General features: G+C 57.1%; 1 protein-coding gene and 1 long non-coding RNA gene across 4 annotated transcripts; both read right to left on the reverse strand.

Moving 5' to 3' along the window:
* Window positions 1-646: 646 nt before the first annotated feature.
* Window positions 647-5,220, reverse strand: MXRA8 (matrix remodeling associated 8). Of its 2 annotated transcripts, XM_026520090.4 has the most exons (10): window positions 5,098-5,194; window positions 3,707-3,730; window positions 3,285-3,590; window positions 3,090-3,191; window positions 2,534-3,004; window positions 2,214-2,372; window positions 1,996-2,035; window positions 1,835-1,911; window positions 1,643-1,723; window positions 647-1,479 (listed from the first exon to the last, which is right to left on the reverse strand). In XM_026520090.4, the coding sequence occupies exons 1-10, from the start codon at window positions 5,144-5,146 to the stop codon at window positions 1,454-1,456; spliced, it is 1,335 nt and encodes a 444-aa protein (XP_026375875.1). In that variant the 5' UTR covers window positions 5,147-5,194; the 3' UTR covers window positions 647-1,453. The 2 variants fall into 2 exon arrangements, with proteins under 2 accessions (XP_026375875.1, XP_057161157.1); XM_057305174.1 differs by lacking the exon at window positions 3,707-3,730 and having other exon boundaries at window positions 3,285-3,610; window positions 5,094-5,220.
* A 3,934-nt stretch (window positions 5,221-9,154) lies between these two features.
* Window positions 9,155-15,271, reverse strand: LOC125283066 (uncharacterized). Of its 2 annotated transcripts, none has more exons than XR_008956743.1 (2): window positions 13,042-15,271; window positions 9,155-10,988 (listed from the first exon to the last, which is right to left on the reverse strand). It is a non-coding gene; the product is annotated as an uncharacterized LOC125283066 (long non-coding RNA). The 2 variants fall into 2 exon arrangements; XR_008956744.1 differs by having other exon boundaries at window positions 11,983-13,320.
* Window positions 15,272-15,830: the final 559 nt, after the last annotated feature.

Below are 15,830 nucleotides of genomic sequence, written 5' to 3' on the forward strand. Positions count from 1 at the left end.
CGTGTGAGGTCACTGACACTGCCTTCCTCACAGCGCCCTGGGGTTTTCACTTCCCCAGGGTGGGAGTTCAGACGCCAGGTTACCCGCTGACCCTCTGTGGATGGCTTGTGCCCCTAATTCAGCCAGACATAATCTGCATATTCTCAACACACCACCTCAGGGTTTCCAGCATGGGGTGACAGACAGCCTTTCCCCCCTCCTGCTGCCCTGGGAGTTTTGTTGGATGGGGTCAGGGCTGGGGAAACACAACGGCTCCTTCCTCCTGTACCTCCCTCCCATCCCCCTCACAAGTGTCCTGCCTTTGGTACCTACTCCTGCTTCCCCCCTCTTTATCTTCACACATCTAATCCCATTTTGGCATCTGCTGCTCAGAGGGCTGTCCTCTGAGCATGTCCAGGCTCCCCTCCTCCATGTCCAAATAAGCCCTCAGAAGAGAATCCCGAACTCCTTTACAACCAGGAATAGTGCCATAGGATTGGACCTGACGTCGCTCTTCCCAGGATACCTGGACTCAGACCTTCCACGCAAAGAAATGGGTGGCGACAGCAGGGCTTCAGATGAAGGAAAGCATTGAGGTTCCCAAGGCCCAGACTCCGCCCCCCGGGACATGAAGTAGGAGCCACAGAGGCATACCTGGGGCCAAGTCTAAAAATCATGTGGTCTTTATTGTGATGGTGGCAGTTTCCCGGGAGGAGCAAATGTGGGGTGTTGGGGGTGGCAGCACAAGCCACTCAAGAACCATCTTTACCCCTCCCCTGTCCTCAGCCAAAACAGAAGCCAAATGAGGTCCCAGCCCCAGACTCCAGCCCAAGGAAGGGCTGAGGGAGGGGGGTCAGAGTCAAAAGTCACCTAGAGCCCAGTGACTGTCAAGGCACTTGCTGGAAACAAAGCTGGAATAGGGTGGAAGGCAGAGAAGCCCCAGGGCAGCCCCAGGTAGCCCAACACAGAGCAGAGGGGAATTAGCCTGGGGCCTGGAACATACAATCCTCAGGTCCCAGCCGTAGAAGGGGGTGAAGAAGGGGCCAGGGTGCTAGCCCTGAGGCTGACCCAAGCTCCAAGACCCCCCACTGAGCCCCAGCCCACAGTGGCAGGGGCCAGGAGAGTCTGAAGGGTTGACTGGTGAACATCAGCGGGGTCTGGGCTGTGCCTGCGTTGGGGGGGGGGGCAGGACCACCAGTGAGTGTGGGAGCCAGCAGGCACCTGCTGAGGGCTGGTGAAGGGGCATCTGCAGAATCCCAAAGAGCCCGCTGTGCTTGTGAGGATGAGGATGACTCTGGGGAGAGGGGTCTGGAGGCAGCCTTGCTCGGTGCCAGTCCAGGCCAAGTTCCAGGACAGCGGGACCAGCCGCTGGAAGGGGGTCAGGTGAGCCACATGAGGGTCAGGAGGTCATCCTCCAAGACGGACAGACAGGAGATGGCAGGGCTGCTGGCCCAGCCAGGAGCCCAGGATCACCTTATTTGCAGTACTCCTTTCTGAACTCTGGAAGCCAAGGGAACAGGTGGGTGTCTGCCCTCTGCCCCTCTGTCACAGGGGTAAACACAAGGCAGACATCTAGCAAGACTGCCCCGGGACTCCTGCCCCTGGGGCTGGCTGGTGAGTGTGGATGGGGTGAGGTACAGGCCCAGCCTTCCTAGTCACTCACCTCTGTCCAAGTCAATGTTCTTGACGGGCAGTGGGCTGTGGCCCAGCTCAGCCCTCTCCTTCAGGATGTTATTTTTGTAATCTGGTGCAAGGAAAGAGCAGGGTGAGGCTTCCCCCACCCCCAGAGATGTGCCTCCCCTAGGTCAGGCCTGGGAGCCACAGTCTGGACCTTGGTTCTGGGGCCCTCCCTCACCTAGCTGAATGTCCTCACTCCTGTAAAGCGCCTGGTCTCCCGTGGCCACAGCAAACTCTGCCATGTTCACATCCTTCCTGGAGGCGGGAGGGTGGTGGGCAGTTAGAGCAGAGCGGGGTGGGGAGGTCTGGTCCCCAGGAGAGCCTGGAGGGGGCACTCACCCCTTTGACTTCCCCGACTTCTTGTCCGAGTATTCGTAGCCTGGGGAGGAAGACTCATGTTGGGGGCAGTCTCACCCGCTCCCCAGCCCCCTCAGCCCTAAGGAACCCTCCCATCCCTGCTTACCCTCTGCTCAGGCCACTGCCCCCCACACCCGCCTCTGGTCAGGGGAGGCTTCCTAGCTCTGGCCTCGGCCCTGCGGGATGGAGCCCCAGCTCACCTCCGCGGCGGCGCTGACGGGTGGCCAGGACGACGGTGATGAGCAGCAGGATGAAGAGCAGCAGAGTGGCCAGCACGTAACCCAGCTGCTGGAAGAAGTGGGCCCGGCCCTCGGGGACTATGACGTTGATGACGCTGCGGCCGCGCGCCAGGGTGGGATCTGCACAGGCCGTGCAGGGGCGGCGTCAGGGAGCGCGCCCCCGATTCAGACCGCCCCTGCTCCGCGGGGCTCGGGAAGGGATGGACCGCCGTGGCCCGAGGGGGCCTCTCCCCCGCCAACACCCAGGTCCCTGTGGGGGGCAGGGAGGGGCCACGCGGCACCTGGGCCAGGGGCGCCGCTGTGGCTGGAACCGTTGCCCGGCGAGTCCCGCGGGGGCGGCTCAGCGACGGGCTCGGTGACTCTCAGGTGGAAGATGCGGCGCTCGTGGAGGCCGCAGTAGTGATGGTGCAGGTGGCAGGAGTACGTGCCCTCGTCGGCTGGCTCCAGCGGGTCGATGCGCAGTGAGAAGTCGCCGCGCGCAAAGGCGTCCGCCCCCACCGCCACGCGGTCGCGCAGGAAGGGCGGCCCGTAGGCTCGGCGCTCCCCCGACGCGTACAGGTCCAGCAGGCGGTCAGCGCGGTCGTGCGGCACCCCAGGCGGCTGTCGGTCCCAGTGCACTACCTGCTGCGCCTCCTCCAGGTGCCGGTCGGTCCACACGTGCGCCCGGTTCACGCAGGTGAGCAGCGCGGGCGTGCCGCGCTCCACCACCAGCACCTCCTTCTCGCCGTCCCAGTGCGCGCCGGCCTCGCGGGCTGGGGGTGCAGGTGGGTCAGCGCCGGGGGGCGGGGAGGGAGCCCGCAGGGACACGTCCCGGGGGCGGCGGGGGGGCACACTCACGGTTGTCCGTGACTTCGAGGCGGACGGCCAGGGTCTCGTACAGGTGGCAGTAATGGTGGTGCAGGTTACAGGTGTACAGCCCCGCGTCGGCCTCCTCCACCGCTACGACCCGGCAGAAAGCCCAGCGGTGAAGTGCGCAGCCGGCCCGCGCGCCACACGGCCCCCGCATCCCCGCCGCGGTGCCCAGGCCCTTACCGCGGATGAGCAGCGAGAAGTTGCCGTCGTGGAAGGCGGAGAGGGGCAGCAGGAGGCGGCCGCGGTCGCGCGGCTCGTACACGCGTTGCTCGCCCGCCGAGTACATGTCTACGAGTCTGCGGGTCGGGCCGCCGCCTGGGCGGCCGCTGAGGTCCCAGTGGACCACGCGTTGGCGGTCGTGCAGCCGGTCCTGGGTCCACACCATTCTCGGGCTCTGGCAGCGCAGCACGGCCAGGGCGCCCGCCGCCCAGCTCACGGTGGACTCGGACACCACGGAGCTGGCAGCAGGCACGGGCCCTGAGGGCACTGGGGGGAAGGGGGAGTCACTGGGAGAGGGATGGGACCCGAGGGGAAGGTGCAGGGTGGGTCTGGCAAGACGGGAGGGGGACTGTTGTGGTTTCCCAAGGAGGCTGGTCACTAACCTGAGGACAGAAGGACAGCAGAGCCTAGAAGAAGGAGAGAGTCGGGCTGGAGAGGGGATGACCTGAGCCTTGGCATCCAGGTCACCCACCCAGCCCCGGGCCCCCCACTTGGCTGCCTGGGTCCCATTATAGTCCTTGCTGAGGTGGGTGTTAATGACACCCTCTTATTTATATAGATATAGGTTTTATTTATTTATTTACTTATTTGAGAGAGAGAGAGAGAGCATGTGTGCGAGCGCAAAGGAGGGGGGCAGCAGGCAGAGGGAGAAGCAGGCTCCCCCCTGAGCTGGGAGCCCCAGGCAAGGGCTCGATCCTGGGACCCTGAGATTGTGACCTGAGCCAAAGGCAGATGCTTACCTGAGCCACCCAGGCGCCCCACTAGTGACACCCTCTTAAAAGGTGGGGATAAAGTCAAGCCAGGCTGACAAGATGGGGGAGGGCGCTCCTTTAGCCCCACATGGCCCAGGCAGGTCTCCCATGGCGCCCACCTAATCCTCACTGCCACCGGCCTAGACTGCGGGACAGCTCTTCCCCTTTTGGGGGTGAATGGTGGAGCCAGCTCTGGAATGTGTACTTGTCACCAAGGGCCACCCTCAGGAATGGTGCCCACTGTCACCATCACTGCAGCAAGGCCACCAGGGTGCCAAAGCGTGATGCTCAGAGCTGGTTTGGGGGCTCCTGCACATTCATGTCCAACGAGGTACGTGCACCTGCCAAGGGCCATGCCACAGCCACGCTCAAGAGTCCTCGCACAGCTGGGAGTCCCGCCCCACACCCGGTTCTCAGGGCTGGAGCCCCCCGGGGCTTCCTGAAGGGCAGAGGTCTGAAGCACTAGCAGGCTGGACCGTCTGCACCCACAGGCAAGTTCCTGCTCCAGAGATGGGCTGAGCGCCCGGGACCAGGAGGAATGTGCCGGGTCAGCAGGCCAGCCCGGGAGGCGGGCTCAGGGGGCCAGGGAGCCAGGGGGGGGACTGGAACAGACCCTTTTAGCCCCACTGTTCCCAGGCCCCTTGTATCCTCCAACCTACTCGTCTTCTGACCACTGGAAGAAGTGCAGACCTGAGGGGCTTCCTGGAAGAGTGGAGTGGGGGAGGGACCCCAGTGAGAGGCACCCGCCACCTCAGCCTCCCTGCCCTTCTTGGCCCTCTGGCTCCCAAATCCATGTGAGAGGAAGTTCTGGTGGAGATCTAACATAAAACCTCACACCCTCCTGGGTCCTGGGGGCCCCTTATCCTGGTGAGCTGCCACATTGAGGCACCCCCCCCCCCAGACCCAGCCCCTTCCCGGCAGCGGGAGCGTCCCACTCCTCCGCACTCAAGCTCAGACAGGCAGCTTTGCCCAGAAGACCCGCTTGTGCTCCCACTCCGGACCCCCACCCACCCCGCACTCACTCTGAAGAAGTACAAGTTCCCAGACCATAACTTGGGACCGCAGCTCCATGGCGCCCGCCTGGCCCGCCCGCCCCGCTTTGTCTCACTTCTGCTCCAACTCTTCAGAAAAACAGCCCAGCCCCCTCCCCCTCCTTAGCACCCACCATGACATCACGGAGCCCTGGGCGGGGTCGACGGTCTGCAGACCGCCCCCTCTGGCTCCTGCTGGCCCCTAGTCCTCCCCGAATCCTTGGCTGGCCTGGTGGGGAGGGGTAGGAACACAGGCACCGTGTCCGAGGACGTGAGGGGAAATCAGAGCAGAGACCCTGCCGGTCCTCTGGCCCAGGTCCTGGAGCAGGGAAGGGGGCCGTAGCCCAGCCCTTGAAGGGGCAGGAGGGCTTAGGGCATGGTCCCGGATGCTGTGGGGGCGGCTGGGACACATGAGGCCCTTTGGGGCTGCTGCAGGGCTGGGGCTCCGGGGTGCACATCACCTCGCGTCTACCTGTCGGGGGAACCTGGCCCGGGCGTCCCCCATGTGGACAGCGTGGGCAGGGTCCTCCCTCCTGTGCTTGCTGTGGAGCTGAGGCAACCCCCCCTAGCAAAAAGACCCCCAAGGAGCCCAGGGTGCCGGACCTACCCCTCTTCCCCTCAGCCTCCTCTGGGGGCTGCATGTCTTCATTTGTGAAAGGAAAATAGTCACCCCAGTTCTGGGGGAGTGGGCAAGGGGTTCCCTGATGGGCCCAGCTGTCCACCAGTCATTTTCACCACCCAGAGGGGCCTGCCAGGGCATGAGGGTGGGGACCCCAGCACGGAGGGGCAGCATTTGACCAGCCCCTCCCCTCTGGCCTGGACCTGCATCTGCCCACCATCAAGGGCAGAGCCTGGTGTCCCTGAAACCAAACCCTGGCTAAGATGCTCCCCGCCCAGAGTAGAGGGGGGAAGGCGGGTATGGGAGCTTCCCCCGTGGAAAGCACAAATTTGAAGCTCTGGGAAAACTTACAAAGTCACATAAATAAATGCAAAATAACAGATCACACACTGTGTACCAAACCCACTCTTTCTAGTTAAACAAACCTCAAAAAGAAAAAAGAAGAAAAAATGCAAACCACCACCAAAACCCAAGTGCATGTTTTAGACTACCCATTTGAATAGAATTATGGTCACAGGCCCCAGTCCCTGGTGGGCAGGGATCTCACCCCAGAACCCTGTCCTGGTCCCAAGTTCCTCAGATAAGCAAGGACCCCAGTTCAGCTGGACTCTCCAGCTTCAGGCACGGTGGGGAGACTGTCAGGGCTGCAGCAGAGGGAATGAGGACCGGCCATGAGGATGTGGGGAACCCCCCCCCAATGGACCCATTTCCTCAGCAAGACTCAGGCCCCCCCGGGCATTGGAGCCCCTTTTCCAAACTGGAATCAGAGCTTGTCCCGGTCCCAGCCCCTCCCTGGGCCTTTCATTCTGGAAAAACAAGCCCCGCCTGGCTGGCCTTGAGGCCTGGCCTCTCCTCCTGTTTTTTTAACTGGTTTATATTAGCTAGTGACCTCCCTTCTCTGCGCCCCGCCCATGTCTCTCCATCTCTATCCTCAGTTCCCGCCTCTGTCTGCTGGGCTGTCTTTCCCCCATGGAGGGAAGATGTCCAGGCAATGCTGGACGGAGGCAGAAATGGCCCAGCGCCGGCCCCTCTGTCTGGAAGGGGACCAGGGTCAGCTCCCAGCCCTGAGCCAGGAGCCTGTGGGCGCCCTCCCTGTCCCAGCAGGTTCCCTGGCCTCGAGCCCTGTGGGGCCTTCTCCGTGGAAACTCAGCCCTCAGCTTGGCCCAAACGCGTTAAGTCTGAGGGGGCCGCTACTGGGGGGAAGCTGACCCCCATGCGCCACTGGGCAAGAATGGACAGAGGTGGTGGAGGGCTACAACCCCCTCTTCCCTTCCCCTCTCTGCCTGAGGCCAGCAGAACCAAAATCAGCAGCAAAGGGCTGCTGCCCCACCCCCACTCGTGGCAGTTAATAGCCACAGATGAGAATGCAGGTCCAGCAGGCCACCTGCCCCTCCCCTGGCCAAGGCCTGAGACCTTCTGCTCCTTCCAAGTGCCTGTGGGTTGCTCATTTCCGAGTCTCGCCTCCATTCCTCGGGAAGAGAACACACCAGGACAAAGTCACTGACGTCACCATGGTCCCACCCTGAGCTCTGGCCAACGCCCCCCAGCCAGACCAGAGCCCTCTACCTACCTCCCCTCTTCTAGGAGGCGTGGCTGCACAAGGCAGGGGTCAGCCAACCAGCCCCACTAAGAATCAGGTTCTGGCTCCTACTCCTGGGGACTCGGACATTCCAGGCAGCCAGGCTCACTGGGAGGAGAAACCACAGGCGCTCAGAGACGCCACCAGACACAATCAGACACAGAGACACGTGCTCACGCCCACTGTTCTGTCACTCAACAAATATTTGCTGAGCACCTACTGTGTGCCAGGGACCTGGAAGCTGACAGAGGGAGGCGGACGGCAGGCCAGCTTACGGACAGATAAGATTGTTTTAATCTCTGGGAGAAATGTTGTCAAGAGACGAAAACAGGGCAGGGTCTCCCTCCACAGGACTGATAGGAACGGCCTCCGAGGGAATGACAGCCACAGGTAAATGTCCAGGCTGGTGCCTGGGGAAGCTGCCTCCCAGATGAGGGAGCAGAGGTGGGTGCATAGGGAGGTCCGTGGGGGCCGCAGTCTGGCTCTCATGCTGAGTGAGCAAGATAGGGGCTTGGAGGGTGTGGGCTGGGGTTGCAGGAATGGAAGGTGGCTTAGAGTGGTAGGGTTTATATGAACACACAAGGAAAACAGCCCTCCAGGGCCCAGTGGCGTACAGAGCTGTCTGGGCACCCTGTGTCCTCCCCTTTGGTGTGGGCAGGAGCTGAAACAATGCCAGAAGAGTCTTCCGCACCCACAGGACAAAGTCCTGGGATGTCACTGTGACAGTCTCCATCGTGCTGCCTGCCGTCAATGTCTCCAGCCGGCCACCCTGAGAAAGGGCCCTTGGAGGGGGCCATGGGGCTGCCCCCAGCCAACAGCCAAGCAGAAAATGGACCTCAGTCCTACAACAAGGAACTGGATCCCGCCCACCCTCCAGAGAGGGCCCGTGCCTCAGGTCCGGAGCAGCCCTGGCAGACACCGACTTCACCTGGGAGGCCCTGAGCAGAGGGCCCAGAAAACTCAGATCCGCGTGTCTGACCCAGGGAAGCCGTGTAATAGTGAATGTGTTGCATTGAGCTGCTCAATTTGTGGCAGTTGGTGGTACAGCAAAAGAAGACGAACATAACTGTCTCCAGAACAGAGCCGGGCCAGGGCTTACACCAGCTGAAGGCACACATTTCACAAGGAGAAGGGACCGGTGCTGTGGGGTGGGCTACGAGGGACTTCACGAATTGCATTGATCTGTCAGCAACCGAGGCTGAGGCCACGTGGAGGGCTGCATCACAGACCACGAGCTCCCCAACTTCACTGACAGAGTTTCTGCCTGTCGTGACCAGTTCTGGAAGGGGCCAGCTGCATAGGCAGGGGCCCTTCTGGAGCCCCGATGGCTTGCCACACGGTGGCCTCTCATGCCACGAGGCAGGAACTCCGCACCTCCCGGGTCTGAAGAGCTGAGTGCGTCCCTCAAGAGAGCCCTTGACTGTGAGGGCTCTGGCCGCCTTCTGGGGAGGACCACAGGTCGATGACCTGTCAGGACGGGCTGAGAGATCGTCGAGGTGTCGAGACACTGTGATGCGAGAAGACAGAGAGGACAGGCGACCAGCTGGCTTGGTTGACGGAGTGAGTGGTTCTCCATCTCGGGGGTGTGAGTTTGAGCCTCGAGCTGGGTGTCGAGAAGACCTAAAATAGGGCACCTGGGTGGCTCAGTCGGTTAAGGCAGCCAGCTCTTGATTTCGGCTCAGATCGTGATCTCAGGGTAGAGGGCTCTGCACTCACTGGGGAGTCTGCTTGAGATTCTCTCTCCCTCCGCTCCCCCCAACTCGTGCCCTCGCTCTCTCTCAAACACAAAACAAAACAGACACGAATATGGAAATATAGAGACATTGTGTCATGGACCAGCCAACCTTTCCTTTTTTTTTTTTTTTTTAAAGATTTTGTTTATTTATTTGAGAGAGTGAGTGAGCAAGCAGGAGTACGAGCAGCGGGAGGGGTAGAGGGAGAAGCAGACTCCCCGCTGAGCAGGGAGCCCGACACAGGGCTCCATCCCAAGACCTTGGGGTCATGACCTGAGCCGAAGGCAGACGCTTCACCGACTGAGCCCCCCAGGCGCCCCGTGCACATGATTCCTTTGTGCATCTCTGCTTTACAGTGAGCGTGGGGTTGAGCTCTCCCAGCAGGAATGCTGCAGGAGGAAGGGGTTCTCCTGTGTGTCAGCCTGGGCTGGATGGGTCGGTAGTGTCATGCCCACGACACACTGTCCCTCGGCCATCTCAAAACCTTGACCTGGCCACAGTAATCTTCCTGCAGTGCTCTCAACAGGGAAGCCAGCACCCCGCCCCCTCTGCAGTGCACCTCGGGCCCGTGCAGCCTGGAGGGTTCCCTCCACTTCTCATGCCCAGCACCCCCACTGTACCCTCACTTACTCTGCCTCATCATGGGGCTCTTGGGCTAGGCTCAATGTGTTCCCAGGCCACCTGCTCGAGCCGTGGTGGGGATCAGCCCGACACCCACAGGGAGGCCCCAACGAGGCCGGGTCCACATGAGAGAGATGCCCTTCCTGATCCAAAGGAAGCAACGGGTGCGAAAGGGCCCCAGAGCTCTGACGTGGTCCCTGGAGACAGTGTGGCAGGTGTCCAGGTGTGGTCACATGGCAGCTTGTCCAAGGACGCTGTTTCCCACAGTATTGACAGTCAAGAGTCCCTGAAAGAGCCTCTCATATACAGACCCTTTTGCTCTTTCTTCCAGAACGGTTCATTTCTGATTTGCAGTTTGTAGCAGGTAAGCATGAGGAAAGCACGAACCAGCACCGGCTGGACAAGCTGGACAGAACACGCAAAGGTCAGAGGGCAGAATCTCTCCTGAGGTGCACCACGCTTTCCAAGGATTTGGTCAACAGTGACTCTGAGCGTTACTACATGTAACGAGCTGGGAGGACACTAAAAACTGCCAGGCACTTTCGGTCGGCCTCGTGGTGTCCTGACTGCCTGGCAAGAGCACGGAAACAGGCACGAAGCTGGTCTGTGGACAGTTACTGCGCCAGTCCCACGCGGCAACAGAGACGGGCAAAGCCGCCCAAATACAGCAGCAACAATAGCATGACTGTTGTCTATCGGCAGCCCAGGGAGGCTGAACGCTTTTTACTCGACTTTCCCATCATACGGGCTTCAGACTGTGTGACGACGTGAGTGAAATATGCTAACAAATCATTTACTTATTTATACAATTCCTCCTTTTGTCCAAGAGAGGTGGCCCTTGTGTTGCCCAGAGGCACGTAAGCTTGTCGACATGCTGTCAGCTTTTCAATTTCTGACATGAGGCCTAAATTTTGGGAAGGCAACACTGGAGTTACGAGAGGGGCCTGGCAGGAGCGTGGTCGTTCCGGCTGGAGGTTTGATCAGGGTGAGGATATTTAAAAGGAGCACAGAGTTTGAAACGATCACCGGGAGCCTCTGCCCCCACGATACGAAGACCATTTGGTAACAGATTTGAGCCGTGGTGGGGATCAGCCCGACAGCCACAGGGAGGCCCCAAGGAGGCCGAGTCTAGACGAGAGAGATGCCCTTCCTGATCCAAACAGGAAGCGACTGTTTCCTTCTGTTTATCATTCTAGATACACCTGCTCAGTCGAGCGCCATCCGTCTGCCGCTCTGCGGCTGTCTCCACGCCGTAAGTGATGAGCCTTCGCTGTCCACTCCCGCTCATTTATATCCAACTTTATGCGACACAACATGTATGTCCCAGGAACTTTACCATCCAAACCACGCACAATTTGAAAAAAACAAAACAAAAACAGATGTTTTTATATAGTGATCACTATTTCTGTAGTCCCTGTCTCTGGGAATTTCCGTATCTTTAAAAATTATCCGGCTATAACTGGAGCCTTTGATGCAGACCAAACCACCTTGAAAGTAACGAGCTTACAGCTACAAACCGGGTGGGGGGTGAGCGGGGTAGCTGTTCTGTAAGGTACAGTCACGGTGGGTAAGTGGCACTGTGTGACTATTGAGATCCAAGGGATAGCACAGCTCCACCGGAGCCTCCACGGATGCGAATTCTTAAAAGCTATTTTAGGAAGCTGGGAGCATCAGAATGTGGCAAAAGCAAGCAAAGTACATTTCAAATGAAATGACCTCAGTGAAGGCGGGGGAGTGCCGACCCCAGTCACTGTGGCGATGAGAAGAGTCTGCAGGACTAGAGGCCAAGGAAGTGTGCACAGCCCTGCTCGCCGTTCCCCACGGGTTAGGGTTTATCGATTCTGATGTACATACCAGAATCCATTCAGCAAGTGGGTGGCAGATGGTGGCAGCCAGGTTTCTCACTACCTGGGGCTGAGCAAGAAGAGGCGGCTAGAATGACCTGTGTGGTCATGGGTTACAGCTAGAGACACCAGCATCAGCATGGGTCAGTGTGGTGTGGACACCAGTGCCCACGAGCAGAAGCACAGACATGCTGGACACATGGGACAGTACGTGCACACAGGTCAGTACGCGCACGAGCGGAAGCACAGCCCGTTCACGCGCACACAGGACCGTACGTGCACGAGCGGAAGCACAGATGTGCATGCGCACACGAGACAGTACATGCACAGAAGTCAGTATGCGCACGAGCGGAAGCACAGCCCGTTCACGCGCACACAGGACAGTACGTGCACGAGCGGAAGCACAGACGTGCTGGGCATACGGGACAGTACCCGCACGTGCATTTTCTAGCTCTGTAGTCCGGGATGCATCGAGCTTACCAGCACCCAGATCCCAGTTTCTGAGACCGTTTTCCAACAAAAGGAACCAAGGGCTCCTTGGAGAAATGGCTAATTTTATGACGGGGGGGAAGAAACATACAAGATAAGCCAGGAGAATCTGTGGTGCCCAAAAGTAAGGAAGTGCTAAAAAAATAAACAAATCAAAGGAGAATTATGGGATGTGCCAAAGAGCACAGGGGCCAACTGACGGCCCCCAGGGACAGAGACCCAGTACAGGGGCTTTGGCTCATAATCCAAGTATAAAGTAAACATCCACGAGTCCATACTCATTAAATGAAGGCAGGAGAATCCCAGGTAATTTACGCAGATAGAGCTGAGCGGTGGCTGCAGCGTCCCAACCCTCACCACACAGCACAGCGCAGTCCCTGATCTACGGCTCATGATTCTGTGGGTCAGGAATTCTGGCAGGACAGCTCGTCTGTGTCCTACGTGGTGCTGGACTGGATGGCTCAGCTGGGGCTGGAGGATCCAGCCAGCTTCCCTCCAGCACCTGGGGCCTCAGAGTGGCCATCAGGTGGGTCCTCTCTCCCCGGGGCCCTCTCTGTCTGTCCACATGGCCCCCCCCCCATCCACATGGCCCTTTCTTTCTCCACTGGCCCCCTCTCTGAGCACAGAACCCACTCCCTCTGTCCATGGGCCCTTCTCTTCACACAACCTCAGTACTCACTAGTCCAGCCCAGGCTTCCTTCCACTGATGGAAGCTGCCAGGCCCCTAACACCTAGGCTTGGCAGCACTCCGCCACACTCAGTGGCAGGACCCAGCCCATCAGGGGAGAGGAGACAGACCCCAGCTTTCAATAGGAGGAGCAGCAAAATCACATGGCCAAGAAGTGCGTGTACAGCGAAGGGGAAATAATTATGACATCTTCAGAGATAACATACCACAGGACGGGAGGTAAGTGGCAAAATGAAATGCAAATTCAGAGCACTGAGGTTTACAAGAAGGCATCTTTCATGACAGAGAACACTTATTTTAATATAAACATATATGTGTGCATTTACATGACCTTAAATATTTTTTTTGGAAAAATAACTTACCTGGGGCACATGGTGGTTCAGTCGGTTAAGCGTTTGACTCTTGATTTCAGCTCAGGTCATGATCTCAGGGTCGTGAGTTCAAGCCCCATGTCAGGCTCCATGCTGGGTGTGGAGGCTACTTAAAAAGAGAGGGAGAGAGTGTTCAAGAAAAAACACTTACCTGGGGCGCCTGGGTGGCACAGCGGTTAAGCGTCTGCCTTCGGCTCAGGGCGTGATCCCGGCATTCTGGGATCAAGCCCCACGTCAGGCTCCTCCGCTATGAGCCTGCTTCTTCCTCTCCCACTCCCCCTGCTTGTGTTCCCTCTCTCATTGGCTGTCTCTATCTCTGTCGAATAAATAAATAAAATCTTAAAAAAAAAAGAAAGAAAAGAAAAAACACTTGCCTGACCCATAAAAACAGACGAGGAAATTTAGTAAAGTTTAAGTGAGCTTTGCATCATCAGTAAATAACCTAATTTTTCCCAAAGCTATAACTTCCTATTATCTTATACCCAAGTAGTTGTTTTAAATCAAAATTATAAAACTAGTCTAATTTGTCCAAGGATTCACCTCGCTTAAAAATATGACCCGAGGGACACCTGGGCGGCTCAGTCAGTTAAGCACCTGCCTTTGGCTCAGGTCATGATCGCAGGGTCCTGGGATCAAGTCCCGCATTGGGCTCCCTGTTCATCGGGAAACTTGCTTCTCCCTCTAACTGCCACTCTCCCTGCTTGTGCTCTCTCTCTCTGACAAATAAATAAAATCTTAAATAAATAAATAAATAAATAAATATGACCTGAACTTTTTTTTTCTTTCTTTCTTAAAGATTTTATTTCTTTATTTGACAGAGAGAGAGGCAGCGAGAGAGGGAACACAAGCAGGGGGAGTGGGAGAGGAAGAAACAGGCTTCCTGCTGAGCAGGGAGCCCGACGAGGGGCTCGATCCCAGGACCCTGGGATCAGGACCTGAGCCAAAGGCAGACGCTTAAGGACTGAGCCACCCAGGCGCCCCTGACCCTAACTTTTTCTAATAGAAATTGTTAAACTGCACATTTTTCAGCCTGACATTTAAACAACATTGAATTAATACTTGCATGAAGTAAAGGCTCCTTGGCATTATTTGTTCCCTGTAAGAATTTACATCTCTTTGCTTCTTACCCAACAATCAACCATTATCCCGTTTTTTTGGGGGGTGGGTGGGGGTGGGTTTTTTTTTCAGCTGTGGATTCTGAAAGAAAATGACCCTTCTTAAAGGGTAAACATTCCTGAGGCATTAGCAGCTCGATTTCCTTTCCCTTTGGAACTGCACATTCTCTATTTTAAATCTATGCAAGCATGTGTTAGTCTACTTAACCATCAAACTTCAGAGACTTTATAATCTCACACATTCTGTTTGGTTTCCAGTAAGATAGAAAGTTATACTAATATGCTCATAAAATGTTCCCAGTCATACAATCAAAGAATCTAATCAGTCTCAGGAGAGCTAGATGCCTCGGGACTTCTCCATCAGTCTTCCAAAGCCGTCCGATGGATCTCGACATGCTTTGTGCTCCCACCCAGTGTGGTTAATATTCTCTCTAATGCTCCTATCTCACTCAGCCAGTGAAAGCCTTCCACGCTGGCTCCTGAGCCCTCTGACACAGCCACAGCAGCTTCGACGGCTCTCCTGCCATCTGGTACGAAAAGATACCCTGGCTCCGTATGCTTCCTGCCACAGACCTGGCCTTAGGGCTGCCAGATTAAATACCACTCAGGACATACTTACAATGAAAATTACTTGTTGCTTATCCGAAATTCCAGTTGAACAAGAGGGCCTGTATTTTTATTCCTCAAGCTGGCAGCGGAGCCTGGAACCAGCCATGTCTCCAAAGCGTCCTGGCTCCCACTACAAGTGGAATGGTTGCTTCGGGACCATTTCTGGGTGTCTTGGACCTTTCCTGCTCTGCTTTGTAAACCACACTCAAATATAAGTAGACAACCAAGTTCTACCAAAGGAAACCCACTAACATGGAAAACAGAGACCAAAGCCAACAAACAGAAGAAATCAACTCGGAAGCAGAAACCAGACCGGGGTGACAGGGGCAGTGGGCTCGAGAAAATATGCGTCATTAATACCCTCACAGAAGAGATGACATCACGCCTGTGAAACATAAACAGGGTGAGTGCTACTAAAAATACCCAAAAAACAAAAAGTCTCTTAGAAATTAAAAATGACGTAACAGATATTTTTAAAAATTCGTTACACGGGTTAGAAGAAAACGAAGATGTGGGAAGCAGGAGAGCCTCAGAAGGACAGGAGAGAGCGAGGGCGGGCGGCTGAGAGCAGAGCAGCTCAGGAGGGCTTCCCAGAACTGAAGGGCAGGACTTTCTGGATGGCGTCGGGCTCCTCCAGGGTGCAAACACAGCCACACTGAGCTACGTCACTCTGAACATCTGCAGCAACGAAGAAAAAGAGAAGCTTCTAGAGACAAAGTTGGTGGCTTACAAAGGCTCTGACTCAAAATGGGTCTGATTTCCTCAGCAGCAACCCTGGGAGCCAGAGACACGGGAGAAATGTTTGCAGAGTTTTGTCGGAAAGAATTTTCAGGCTAGAATTCTAGAACCAGCCAAGCCATCGTCCAAGTCACAGGACACAATACAGATGTCTGCTGATACGCCAGGGTTCACATTCTCTCTGTGCAGCTTCCTGGGCTGACGGCCTGGTGTCAGAGCTGCGACGGGGCACAGACAGTGCCCGTCCCCACTCGGCGTCACCGAGCTGGAGTAGAAAGCCCATGGACGACACCCAAAGGGAAAGCAAAGTGCAGCAGC

The sequence above is a fragment of the Ursus arctos genome, unplaced genomic scaffold (assembly GCF_023065955.2).
Source record: "Ursus arctos isolate Adak ecotype North America unplaced genomic scaffold, UrsArc2.0 scaffold_32, whole genome shotgun sequence".
NCBI lineage: Eukaryota > Metazoa > Chordata > Mammalia > Carnivora > Ursidae > Ursus > Ursus arctos.